The following is a 14359-nucleotide window of genomic DNA, read 5'->3' as shown; positions in this document are numbered from 1 at the left end:
GTGAGGCATGCTAAGCACTCCAGTGTTGATGAGATGAGAGAAATCCTAAAATCTTCTCCACAAGTCTTTAAACATCATTTGTCTTCCTGGTTTGGAGTTAGTGCTGTCCAGAGCAACAAGTTGATGCCTACATGACCTCCCAAAGTCCTTTCCAGTCTGCGATTCTCACGCTAATGAATTCAAACAGAAAAGAATTATTGGGCCAAAACTAGAGTATCTTCAGAGCCAGAAAGCAGGAAAAGTTACAAAATACAGATGTCTGTCAGGGATGAGGTCCAAAGGGAGAAGCAGGCCAGAAGTTAGAAATAGATATGTTATTGTACAAAAAAGTTTTGAATTTGGCTTTTAGCCAGAAGAATTTTAAATACTTAGATCAAACTATTAAACCATAATATTCAGTTGAGGTACAATAAAGTTCTGTGAGTGAAGATATATAGTTGCAGAAATAAAGAAAAAAAATCATAGTTCATTAGCTTCAAGGAAATGCATACCAGCTCTCAATTCATCAGACCTGCCCCCGATTGTACCTTTTAGAGAATCCAAAATCCTGTATTTTTCATTCAGGAATAAAATCATTCTGATGCTCTTTGGAATAGTCAGTTTTTGTATTATAAATGAAAACCAAGATGTTTAAAATATTTTATGATTGTGTAACATGGCAGAAATGTTTATAGATTTTTAACCCTAAAAGTAAGTCTCTAAAATCAATGTCCTTTATTTTAATTATTCACTAAAGTTTAAGAATTGGTTATATTTGTGGACTATAGAAGAATTTGTTCTTTGTGTTTTGTGTGGGGTTTTTTTCCTCAGAGAGACATGTTCCGAGAATACTTGTTTCCCCTTGGGCAGCAGGGTTAGGGGAAGAGGGTCAGAGTGGGGAACACCCAAGAAGGTGCCGGCGACTCTGTGAATACAAAAACAGGTCTATGGGCACAACTGGTTATTGGTTCTTTTTTTCTGCCTTTGTCCATACTATTTGTTAGTTTTCTATTTTACATTTTGCTTCTTTCCATGAATCTCAAGAGAAAAATTCATCACATAAAGCCTGTGATGTGCCCTAAACAGCAAATTAGGTGTCTGTGGCTTATATTCTAGGCTAGGCCTTGTTTGAACTTAACTAAATTGTCTAAAAAGCACTCCCAAAATTCATCTTTTCCACATTACATTCTTTCTACATGATGACTTACTTAACAGGACCTAGGTCACCACCAAATAATGGTGGTCAGTACAGCCAGAAATTCTATCTGTAAATTCATGAAGAAAAAGCCAGTCATTCCAGCCCAGGAAATTTGCCTCTCTGTAGATTTTATAAGAGATGATTTTGCAAGACTTAGAAAATTATAGATATCTATGAGAGCCTTCTTTGTTCCCTCGCCACCTGAAACCTAAAAACAAACCAAGTGAGCAGAGCTGTGGTCCGATATGTTCAGTTGGTATGTAAATAGACATATTTTCTAACACCCTATGGCTGTTCTTAATGGTAAATCAGGGAAGTATAAGGTTAAGAGTGATTGGCACTAAACTACTATAAGTCATTATTTCAGGCAAATTTGACATGACAGATAATAGGAAAAGAATCATAATCAGTGTCACAGACGTTCATGTCTCCTGTAAGGGTCTGTATTAAAGATATGCCTGACTACTCTTTGCAGCCCACTTTGGGACTACAGTGTCGAGGTGGTTGTTTGAGAATATGATTGTCTTAGGAAACGTAGACAATAGAGACAAATCCAAATTTACCAGAAAACTATGGAGTAATTGGTGTAAAAAATATATTTAAAAAATATATATTTTAAATTGTTTCTGACAATGCCAGGCACTTAAAATTTATGTACGTGCTTGTAAGTCCCAGGAAGTCAGGAACCATGTCTATCTTGCCAACCATTGTACCTCTCACTTGCCCTTACCACAGAAACAACAAATATTTGGTGAATAAATTAAGTTTAATTAATAGGCTAATTAATCTCATTCTTATACAGACATTTATATATGTGTGTAATTATGTGGTACATATAAAAATATATGTTAAATAAACTATAGATTTTGTCAAAAATTATGGAGCATCAGAGTTTTACTCCATTTACAAGTTAACAACGTAGCCTGCCACAGTCTCATGGATGTTGGTAGAAAATATGGGACTTCTAGATCAGAGGCGAAGGAGAGTTTATTACCGACAACCGATTGTCTGCATACATGTCAGTTCCCCAAGCCTCAGTTCCCTACAGGTGACATGAAGAGAGCCAGATGACACTTAGACACACAGGATGGGGAAGGAACCTGGGAACCTGAATCTTCTTATAAAAGACAATAAGCATGCCTTCCCCTTTTTTGTAGGGAGATACTGTCTGCCTCCCATAGCTGTCTGCTATACATATTTGATTCAAAAGGTAGCCTGAAACAAAGACAATGCCTTCGCCTCGAAGGTGTGTGGAAATGTGACAGGCCTGTGGAGAACTGTCTCCTCACAGACATGGGCCCGAAAGGGCCTCTATCGAACAACACTCTTCAAGGCGTCAGCAAACTACAGCCTGCAATCCAAGTCCAGCCCACCACCTGTTTTGGTAAATAAAATTTTATTGGCACACAGGCACACTTATTTAGTTACTATCTACATGCCCCAGTAGGCAAAGTCAGGTAGTCCCAACAGAACATACACACAAAGCCTCAAATGTTTGCTCTCTAGCCCTTTACTGAAAAGGGCTGGATCTAAAGGTTTGACTTCATAACGAACCTTTATAAAATATGCTAAGCCTGCTTTTTGTTGTAAAATATTTTCTGGTTTTTAAAAGTTATTCTGTAATTTCTATTGATTTCTTTCCAATTATTAAGGCTCACTCTATCTGTACTGTAGTTCTCTTTCTTATTATAAAGGTTTGTTAAGAGCTGTTATCTATGATTACCGTATTTGAACTTTTTTTAATTTTTATAAATAGCTATATAGAAAATTACCACAGTATAACTATATTTGGTTTATGAGCATTGCTTATTTGTCAGATTACATATTTTTGAAATCCTGCCACAATCAGGCAACTAAATACCGGAGTCAGTATCATGAGATGAATGCGCTCCTGGGTCCTAGCATCCAACAGTCCAGGCTCCATAACTTACTATCATTGCAGGTCCTGGGCACGTTGTTTAACCCTCCTGAGAGTTATTGTCTCCATCTGTAAAATGGTTATACTCTTACTAACTTACAGAATTACCGCTAAGATTGAATAAAATCATGTCAATCTTGGTAGACAGCATACACTTTAAAATATAAACTTTCTTCCTAAAATATAGACTTAAAACACAAACCCTGTGTTTATATATTACTTTAGACTTGGAAAGAGCTAAAGTAATCTTATCCCATCCTCCTAATTTTTTATGGATAAGAAAATTAGGTTCAGATTGGTCGTGACTTCAACGCAAGGTGACAAAACCAGTTAGCAATTAACTTTAGGTTACAGTTAACCTCTTCCTGATGACTGCTTCTTACAAATGAATAAAATACCTGGATAATTAGAGATGAGATAAGAACACAATATTGAGTTTAGGGCTTGAGTCTCGTTAAAAGAAACCTTACAGAAGTACAGTCCCCTGCTGAAGTTAGTTTTGACTCGGAAGTTCCTAATACATTTTTATTATTTCTCTTTAAGGAAAAATATTATTTTGAAAGATGTCATATTACACACCTGCATTTGCTTGAAACTTGGTAGCTTGATAAATTGATAAGATAACTGGGTCATATGTTAAGTTTTTTGAAAACCAACCCAAACATAGATCCCAATAAAAGAATGTTACATATTTCCTTTTAAAGGCTAAAAGTATTTCTCAGGGCTCTTAAATTACCATATCCTGATACCAAGGGAAAATAAAATCTGGACTTAGAGTCTTGTTTGTACTTAGAGGGCTTTCCGGACAGGAAAGCAGCCTGATGCAATGCAGTCAGCCACAATACCAGTGAGGCATTACAGGTGAACACTGCAGCTGTGCCACTCCACCACAGTGCATTACAACTGTATGCTGGAATATTTCCTGTACAGAAATAGGGTTTGGTTAACTTGGTTTCCCAAGAGTAGATCACATTAAAATGTTATAAAGTCATGATTTCCTGCATTTGAATACTTGTGGTTTCTCAACTGGTTCCAATAGTTTACGTTTTTGGAGTTTTTTTGTATGGCTTCTATTAGTTGAAGATGTATAAAAGCTTTCTTTTCCTTCTTCAAAATCAACTAAAAAACAGATAGATGTAAAAAGAAATGATATTATTTAGAAATAAAAACTAAAACATTTGAGATTGCAAACATATTTGTATTTTATGTCATTGTTAAATGGTAGATTTATACTTTGGAATAGACACACCAAAAAAATTGACAAATACCATTATCAGATTAGATTTTTACTTATTAACTCTGGAAAAATATCTTTATTTAACTGCATTGATTGTGTGTGATGAATATGTTTCTCTTATCATTATAAATAACTAATTATAAGAAGTGTTCTTCATGTTTTAAAGGATAGTTAAGTCCAGTCACAATCATAAATAGAAACTTCTTCTGTACTACACAGAGGCAAAGCTGTTTGTTACCTTACTAGGTTTTAATGCTCATGTTGCTATTTATTCTCATTTCTACACATACGTGGTCTCTTTCAGTCATCCATCAATCCATTATTACATCCTCAGACCTCACTTTCTATTTCCTAACTATCCACTTCCCTACTCTCTTCCACTCATCTATTGAAAGCTCTTGAACCTATCTACTTGTAATCTTTCCAGTGCTCTCTCCACTAGAGAATATATTTGGTTTTATCACCACCTTGACATTGCTATAAATGCAATATATACTTTTACTTAGTTAATGAGGTAAAATAACTTTCTATTAATAAAATAAGAGTTTCACAATGATTATACTTTCAAGAGTTATCACCTATGAATGTTCTACTGTGAAAGCCTTCCCTCCACCATCCCTAGAGATGGAAGTCAGAAAGAATTCAAGGAAATTAATGTAAAGGCTGCTTGGAGCAGGATCACAGATAAACTTTTAAGCTGAGAAACTTAAAAGGAAAAGCCGAGGGATAAGATGGCTACAGAATTTTGAAAGCTCCATAAAATTCCTGGAAACCAGAAGAGCATACACATGTGTGTGGCTATGCACCTGCCCAGGCTCTGTGCATGCTCAAGATTGACCTGAGAAGGCCCTGCACTGTCACCTCTGGTTGCTCTTAAGGTTTTGCACAAGTAGGAAGGGAAGCTAACACAGAGTTGAAGGCATGCCTCAATAGGCACACACAGCCCCCCAGCAATGGCCTTACTAGTTCCAAACCTTTAAGGAAATCTTTATCTAATCATTAACTGACCACTAAGCTCCCTGAGTAAAAACTTCACTGACCATATGACAAAGAATACATGCAAACAACTACAACAAATATCAGTGACAGGACGCTCTGGGGAAGAGAGAGAATCAGATTTCCACAGTTGCCATTATTTACTAATAATATAATAATAGTAATATAGTTAATGATATTACTATTTTATTGTGTCACTATTTTATTACTATTTTATTACATCACTAATATAATAAAATGTTATATCATTTAAAATGTTTAGTTTTTGACCAAGAAAGTATGTGACATGCAAATAAATATGAAAGTCTAGCCCATGTACAGGAAAAAAACAATCAATGGAAACTGTACCTAAGAAACCCTGAAGTTGACCTTACTAGACAAAGACTTTAACCACCTATTTTGATCTTTACTTTAATTTTTTTTTAATTTGTTGATTGATTTTTAGAGAGAGAGAGAGAGATGAAGGGGTAAGAGAGAGAGAGAGAGAGAGAGAGAGAGAGAGAGATCTATTTATGGTTATACTTATCCATGCATTCATGGGTTGATTCCTGTATGTACCTTGACTAGAGACTAAAGCCACAACCTTGGCATATTGGGACGACACTCTAACCAACTAAGCTACCCAGCAGGGCTAACCACCTATCCTATATAATAAAGATGCAATATGCAAATGGTTGTTATGTAATGACCTACCGTGTAACGACTGGATCACAGATCAGCAGGAGGGTGGGGCAGCGAGCAGCAGAGAGTTACAGGAGCCAGCAGGGCACAAGCCAGGGGTGGAGCGGCGGGCAGAGAGCTACAGGAGGGTGGCAGCAAGCTACTGGCTCATGGGTTCATGTGCCGGGCTACTGTTTTAAATATATTCAAAGAATCTAAGGAAAGCATTGTCTAAAGAATTAAAGGAAAATAAGACAATAATGTCTAATTAAATGGAGAATATAAATAAAAAGATAGAAATGATTTTTAAAAAAAGAGCCAAAAAGAAATCCCAGAGTTGAAAAGTATAACTGAAATGAAAAATTCATTAGAGGTGTTCAACAGCAGATTTAAACAGGCAGGAGAAAAAAATCAGTGAGCTTAAAGTTACATTAATTGACATTACTGAGTCTGAAGAACAGAAAGAAAAAAGAATGAAGACAAATGAACAGAGCCTCAGAGATCTGTGGAATATAACATCAAGGGAATCAATATACTAGTATACATGATGGGAGTCTTAGAAGGGAAGAAAGAATATTTGAAGAAATACGGCTGCACATTTGCCAAATTTAATGAAAAACATAGTTGACACATCTAAGAAGCTCCATGAACTCGAAATAGAATAAACTCAAAGATTTCCACACCAAGCACAGTCAAACTTTAAAAAAACAAAAACCTTGAATGCAACTAGAGAGAAGTGACTCATCATATGTAAGGGATACTCAGTAAGATTAGCAGCTGATTTCTCATCAGCAGCCATTGAGGCCAGAGGCAGAGGAGTAAAATATTCAAAATGCTGAAAGGAAAAGTCTGCTAAAGAGAATAATAATTGCCAACTATAAATTCCTGGGATAAATGGTAAAGATCAAAATGTATTCTGCATTTAGATTTCTTCCTAAGAATTCACTTTAAAGAAAATGGGACAGAAAATTGTTAATGACACATTATGGGGTCTGTTTTTCTTCTTTAATACAAAGGTAACTAGTTTAAAGAGCGTAGGATTTGTAGCCAAAGGTCTGACACTAACTAAGTGTGTAATCTTGACCTACTACCTAACTTCTCTAAACCACAGTTCTCTAACTTCTCTATCTGTAAAATGGGAAGCATATTTTCCTCACTATGACAATGTATAAGAAAAATCTTTGTAAATTGTAAATGGCTATTCATAAGGTTGTTTTATCTGTCAAGGCTGCCATCAGTATTATTATTATTACTGCAACTACCAAAAACACAGGTGGTGGTGGAAAAACATCTGCTCTTCCCCAACTGTAATCACCTATTGACTTGGAGACCCAATAAGTCTGGAAATGTGGTGGGAGGGTGACAAAGATGGTACCCTGCTGGGAGCCGGTCCATCCTTGCTGTTTCAAGGGACCTGGCATATATGGCATACTGTTCTTAATATGTCTGCTCACCTTCTTGGCACTATGTGTTTTAAACAAGGTCACCTCTCTGAGAAAGGTTGTTTCCCCAGGTGGGGATTTTTCCCTGGAGTTAGGGATTAATAGGACTAAGGACGGGAATCAGTAAAACCCCTTAACTAAGTGGCAGGTGGGTAGTTAATCACTTTAACTACAAACAATCATGCTTATGCTACATAATCTTTACTCCCTGGAATGGAGATAAGAAACGCCCTAAATTTTGCAATAGCCTAGAGACAGAACATGGCAAAAGATGCTGGACAGAACCTGGCTACAGAACTTGGTTGGAGAACCTAGACAGAACCTGGCTGCAGAAGCCGGCTACAGAACCTGGCGACTGAACCTGGCCGGAGAACCTAGCGAGAGAACATGGCTACAGAACCTGGCTGGAGAACCTGGATAATGTGGCTGGAGAACCTAGCAAGAGAACATGGACACAGAACTTGGCTGGAGATTGTGGCTAGAGATCCTGGCAAGGCTGCTGATCAACTGAACACTGTCTCCGTGTCATTCCTTCTTCGCCGACTCCGTCCACACCTTTGGGGACCCCTGGACCTGCTGGGGTTGGACCCCGGCAGTACCCTGTGCTGTAACCAGGCTTTAGTGACTTAGTCCTGAAGGAAACTCCAGCTGCTTTTATTACTGGCCAACCCTACATAGTCAGTTACCTCTATTTTGTCATAATATAAAGGAAAGGACAATTGAGGCAGACTAATAGAACAAGTCGCTTACTAGATCTCTTGTTTTTTTTTAAATATATTTTATTGATTTTTTACAGAGAGGAAAGGAGAGGGATAGAGAGTTAGAAACATCGACTAGAGAGAAACCTCGATCAGCTGCCTCCTGCACGCCCCCTACTGGGGATGTGCCCACAACCAAGGTCCATGCTCTTGACCAGAATCGAACCTGGGACCCTTCAGTCCCCAGGCTGACGCTCTATCCAGTGAGCCAAACTGGTTAGGGCTAGATCTCTTGTTATCGTGCACATAAATACAGGGAAGACACTTCTGTATCCTTTGCCTAGTTTGCTTAGTGGGACTGAGTGGGCAAAGGGCTAATGGCCCAGCCTCAGCAGCCCCTACACAGAGAAATCAGAGCTTTTATCTCTGAGGACACATGGGCAGTTGCAACCCTGCTAATAGTCTTGGCAGTACTATTAAGTAATAAAAACAAATTAAGTGCCAAAATATTCTTTGTACCAAAAATATTTTTAAATCACCAACACACATGCAAATCTTCCCAAATTAGCCATCAAATGGAAACAAATTGTGGAATAACATTTTAAATGCAAAAATACACGTGCTCTTACCAACTGGCAGATATACAACCTAAAATATATTCATATGCAGAGACCACATATGCTTAGAGTACGGTTTATTATGTATGGCTGGCTAATTTTTTAGGTCCTGTCAAATAATGCATAGGAAAACAAAATGTAATAAAAATATATATAATCTTGACAGTCATTTGAAATGTACCATGTGTTACATGTGGAATGTTTTCCAGGGAAGCCAATTTACGTCTTCCCACTTCTCATGACTCAGTACTAGATATTCAGGCTTTCTAAACTATTTTTTGGCAACCAGACTTTCTTGGAATAGTCATCTTTCCTTCAAGTTATTCTGTGCCGGCATTAATAATAAATCCTCAGCTTATAGATATGTAACTAAACATCATTCACATCATCTCTTTCAAACCTAAAAGCACATAATAAAGTTATTTTAAATAGATCACATAAAATAGAGCCCAGAATTATTCCTTGAGAATAATTAATTGCTACCACATGAAGCACAAAATGACCGCACTAGATTTTTAGTTTAATTATGTTACTACTAACCTAGAGATTAGCTGGGAAATGTCAGCTTCTCACTGGGAAAGGAAGATTAGTGAGCTAATGGAAAGTTTGTTAAAAAGTGGGTGTGATTACAAAATAATTTGAAGGGAGTGGAGTGTTCAGTATATAAAGCAAAACCTTTTCAAAAGAAGCTAAAATTGTTACGTTTACAGCCCCTATCTGCATTGATTAATTTAAGAACTATTAATCATCTATCATGAATCAGACCCTGTACTCCGAGTTTTTTGGAGAAATACCTGGAGTTCTTTAAGAATAGTTGTCGGAGAACACGGAATGCGAGCCAGGCCTCCGGAAGGAGCAGTAGGCTACCTTTAGGCTCAAGCATAGCCCCTACCCCTCCTAAATCGGAACTCAGTTCCAACACAGGCCTCCCTTCCTTCCTTCCTAGTCACCACTCAAACGATAAGACTTACCCTCTCTTGTCTAGATACTGATTTGTGTCCTACTGTCCTCTTACCAACCTCCTTCCTCTTCCACCTCCCAACTCTCCCACTGAGCCTGCCGAACACCTGCTCTGTGATTAGTGAACTTACCTAATCCTCAGCCTCTCCTTCAAGCATTTCCCTCCCCCTTTAGCTTAAAGGAAGTCTTGCTGTCCCCTGGGGCTCTCTGCACCATTGTGACCGCTGAGGTGGAGGCTGTTGATTCTCTGGGATCCCATGGTCAGGAGGTGAGATGTTCTCCTTGCTCACCAACGCCACTTGCCTTTATCCTTCTACCCTCCTGTAAAATTCTTCGGCTTCTTCTAGACTCACTGCACCTCATTATGTCATCCTCACCCCTTGTGTTGCATCTGCTCACTTTATCATTTTCCTTCTCAGAAGTCTTGGTCCCAGGCCTTCCAGCCTGTTTCTCCACTGCCATCAGCATTCAGGCCAATGGCCCAGCCAGACGCCAGCTTCATCTCCTCATCCTAGTGCTTTTCTCCCCACTCCATCTAACTACCCTCTCCCACACACAGCCCTGGACCTTGACATCATCCAAAAGTCCTCTGCCATCTGAATCATCCATTTCAGCATTCTAATCTCCCTCACATTCTCTCAGTCTCTCCATCCTGTTTACTCAACAAGCCCTGCTATAGTCATCTAGTAAACTACTATCATATATAAACCTATAGTTCTCTGATTTCTGCCTATCCCTCATCTTACTCTGTCTTCACATCCCGTTTAACTACTTAATTAAATACCCTAAACTTTGCTGTTGTTAGTCCTTCCATTTCCTGCAGAAGTTAAGACAGGAAGACCCTATAACCATGTGCTCTCTGAACAACCAACTCCGTACTCAAGATTTCCACTTGGATCATTCATTGGGGCCTCCAATCCAGTTTGTCTAAAAATGAACTCACGATCTCCCCTCCTCTACACGAGACAAGTGATTCCTCCCTCTCACTAAATGACATCAGTATCCACACAGTGGTTTGAGCCAAAAACCTGGGAATCATTCTTGACACCTCCCTCTTCTCACATATAATCAGTCACCAAATTTTTATGTCCCAGGAATCTCCCACATACCACTCCACTGCCACCAGCCACATGCTAAGCTACTACGTTTGTAGCTTGGACCTTTTTAATCCTAACAGTAATCCCTACATAGTACCCAAAGGCTTTAAAAACATAAATTTGGCTGCATTAACTTCTTTGCTTCAAACCTTTCTAAGATAACCCTTTGATTTTATTAAGATAAGGCCCAAAATCCTCAATGTGGCCTAAAAATAATACGGTTTTTTATTTGCTGCATTTCACAGATGAGGCTCAGTCATTAAATAAGTTGCTCAAGGTCTTAGAACAGTGATTCAAGTGGCAGGGCCAGGGTTAATGCAAACAAGATTTTTTGTTTACGGAGGGGGGTTGAGGGATGTGGTGACACCTTTATTGTTTTGGGGGCAGGGAGATGCTCAGGAGCTCTCGGTGGGGTGGATCCACAACAAGATTTTTTTATGATGGAGAAATAGGAAGATACAAAGATTATATCCATAAGATTTATAAATTTATGGCTCAATATATATTTAAATGGACAGTTGACTAAAGTTCCCTTTAAAATACTAATTATATTCAGTGTTACTAGCTTTTCTTTTGAAGTTTTGAAGATAAATATATTCTTATAATGGGAAAAGAGTTCATATGTGACTTTTGCAAATGCACTTACAGGCATACAACTTTAAAATTTTTTCAACAGAATTTTCATTGGGAGCGAATTTATTAATAACCCTTTGTTAACCAAGGAAAGTGGGGTGTATAAAGGAAAATCCTGACAAACACATAACTGGCATATTTGGGGATGTATTTCTTTAGTACTTTTTTATTGTTTTTTGAATGTTCAAAGTAGCCTGGAATGTTCCAATTGAAGTATGTAACCACAGAGCCAGCCTCACACATAGTTGCAAACTAAATAAAGTTTTTTATTTGGTTTTCTTCCAAATTTCTCTTTTTTATTTATCTCAGTTGCTCTCCTCTAAGCCCATGTTGGGGCAGTCCACTGTAATTGCCATGAAACTGCCAATGGCTGCCCACAATAGTTCCCAGCCTGGATTCCCTTAAGTATGGACCTATTCCAACCCACGCCTCGTACATCAAAACTGCGAGGGCTTTTTCCTTAAGGCCCCACTCTGCTTCCCAACGTGACAGCTAATTCTCATGAGCTATTATTTATTAATTTAATGGAGAACGTCTGGAGACAATACCAGAAACAAAGTATATGTTCACCCTTTTCTGTGTAACCTCTCTACCACAATGATGATTTTGAACTTTACATTCTATTATTTGTATTTTAAAATAGGTGTTTTAAATATGCTTTTCCTAAACTCATTTGTCCTCTTCCATTGAAACTTTTATATTCTTACACATATGTCTTACACCACTTCCCACATCTTACCACCTTTGGTTGTGAGTGTCCTAAGCCAGAGGGCTGACTCACTGGCAGTCACTGGCAGTCCAGAGAGGAATTAAGCAAAAAGATGTTCCTTTATCTCTCAAGTCCTAACCAACATGAAGAGACATGTGGTAACAGGTATGCAGCAGAAACCTGTTGAACTATGATTATAATGTTTCTGAACACCCAGGTTTGGGGTTTACTATTTTCTTCCAAATCCAACCTATTGTAAAGAAACCTAACAACCAGTACTCTTGATTACCACTGATCGTAGCACCCATGCTTCAAAAGTGTTCATTGAGCATGAAAAGGATAAGTAATTCATAACTAACATTTCTTAAACTTTTAGGATGTGCTACTAAATGAGATGCTTTGTCTCATGTAATCCTCATAATAGTTCATGACAGTTCTGTTATTTTCCTCTTTTTAGAGGTATAAGAACTAATGTTAAGAAATTAACCTGCCCAAAAATGCATAGCTAATGGAACCAGGATTTGAATTTCATTAGGTCTGACTCCAGTGTTCATGCTTTAGTCTTCTATACTTCGTGGTGAAGTTTTTTAATGTGTCAGAGATGGGCCAAATCACCCAGTATGTGATTCACTCATTCATTCATTCATGAATTATTTATTTATTCATTCAGCAACTTTTTTGAACATTCACTGTCTACACTTTTCCAGGTGCTGTGAAAATCCATAGCTTTAGCCAAATAGAAATCATGCCCTCAAGGAATGTGTCTACCAGGGACGATGTTAGATATAGAAATAACTGTGACATGAGGTATACAGGGGTAAGAGCTATGAAGCAGATCCCATTTTTTAAAAGTATTGTAGTTCAGAAAAAGGAGAGGTGAAAACACTAAAAGAAGGTGGTATTTCATTTGAACCTTGATAGATGGGGAGGATTTAAGTGTGAGACAACAAGAAACTAGAGAGTGTAGGGTATTTCAGACTGAGAGAGGATATAGGAACAAAGACCCAGAGGGGAAAGTTAGAAAAAGGAAGTCATGGAAAGCAAGAAAAGAATTTTAAGAAATGGTAGCTGGAAGTAGAATGCTATGGATGTGTTCCTTACCACTGACCAGAACATATGCCTGTTCATCACAGTTAGCCTCTCGTGCATAGTGCATACATTCTCCTTCCTCCCATCTGGCACCTCTTCACACATGAGTGCTCACGTTCCTTGAAAGAGAAGAAACTTCCTTATAGGTGGGGAAAACATGTATCCCCATTAAAGGATTAAGAATCACTATTAAGGAAAGAAAGGTTAAGGAGAAATCTGTTCTTTCAGGAAGCTTTTATTAAGATCCTATTATGTCCCCAGAACTGTTAGATGCTAAGAATATTTTTAAAAATAATGTGCCACTTTTGCAGGTGTCTCTCTTTCTCCCCCTCCCCTCCCCCTTTGCCCACCTCCACCCACCCCCACCTTCTTTGCTCTCACCTCTACAGAAATGGGAACTGTCAATCTTTCAAAACTGCCAAATTAATGAATTAAAAATACTACATTATTGCTTTATTTTGAACTTCTTAAGTATTAATGAAGTTGAGTATCTTTTCAGGTGTCAGGCTGGTTATATTTTTGGTAAACTAATTGCTGTCAATGTGTGGGATTTTACCTGTTCACGCTAATAAATTTGCTTGTCAGTGGTTCGTGGATTCTGGCGGAAGACATAAGACTCTTGAGTCAGAAACAAAGACCATTATTGCTCGCAAGCAGCATGAGCATCACGTTTGCGTTGGTTTCTCTTGCCGCCAAGTCCAAAGAGGGCAAAAGCAGAAGGGCACCCAGGGGGATGTTATGTGTGGAGTCCATAGGTGACTCAGCTGAGGAGCAAGGAGCTTGTCACCCACCTCTCAGAGCACACCTGCTCTTGGTCCTAGAAAGAGACTACCTCATCCCCGCCTGGTTGCTCTCTGCAAACACAGCCTGCGAAACGGTCCCAGTTAGCAGTTTTCAGGGCCCTGCATCCTTTGCATAATTAGTAAGATGCCGGGAGCCGGTCCATCCTTGCTGTTTCAAGGGACCTGGCATATATGGCATACTATTCTTAATATGTTTGCTCACCTTCTTGGCACTATGTGTTTTAACCAAGATCACCTCTCTGAGAAAGGTTGTTTCCCCAGGTAGGGATTTTCCCCTGATTAGGGAGGGGGAATAAAACCTCTTAACCCCTTCCCCAGCAGAA

General features: G+C 38.5%; 1 protein-coding gene across 1 annotated transcript in view; it reads left to right on the top strand.

The window, feature by feature from the left end:
- The window catches only part of VPS13B (vacuolar protein sorting 13 homolog B (yeast)), a 624807-nt gene that overhangs the window by 510933 nt on the left and 99515 nt on the right, over nucleotides 1–14359 (top strand). The window contains exon 41 of the mRNA XM_006760303.2: nucleotides 9880–9973. Within this exon, the coding sequence (XP_006760366.1) occupies nucleotides 9880–9973 (94 nt within the window). The remainder of the gene's footprint in view (nucleotides 1–9879; nucleotides 9974–14359) is intronic.

This window comes from Myotis davidii, unplaced genomic scaffold (genome assembly GCF_000327345.1).
Source record: "Myotis davidii unplaced genomic scaffold, ASM32734v1 scaffold497, whole genome shotgun sequence".
Lineage (NCBI taxonomy): Eukaryota > Metazoa > Chordata > Mammalia > Chiroptera > Vespertilionidae > Myotis > Myotis davidii.
Note: the sequence above shows the minus strand (reverse complement) of the source record. Positions and strands in the feature narration are given on the sequence as shown.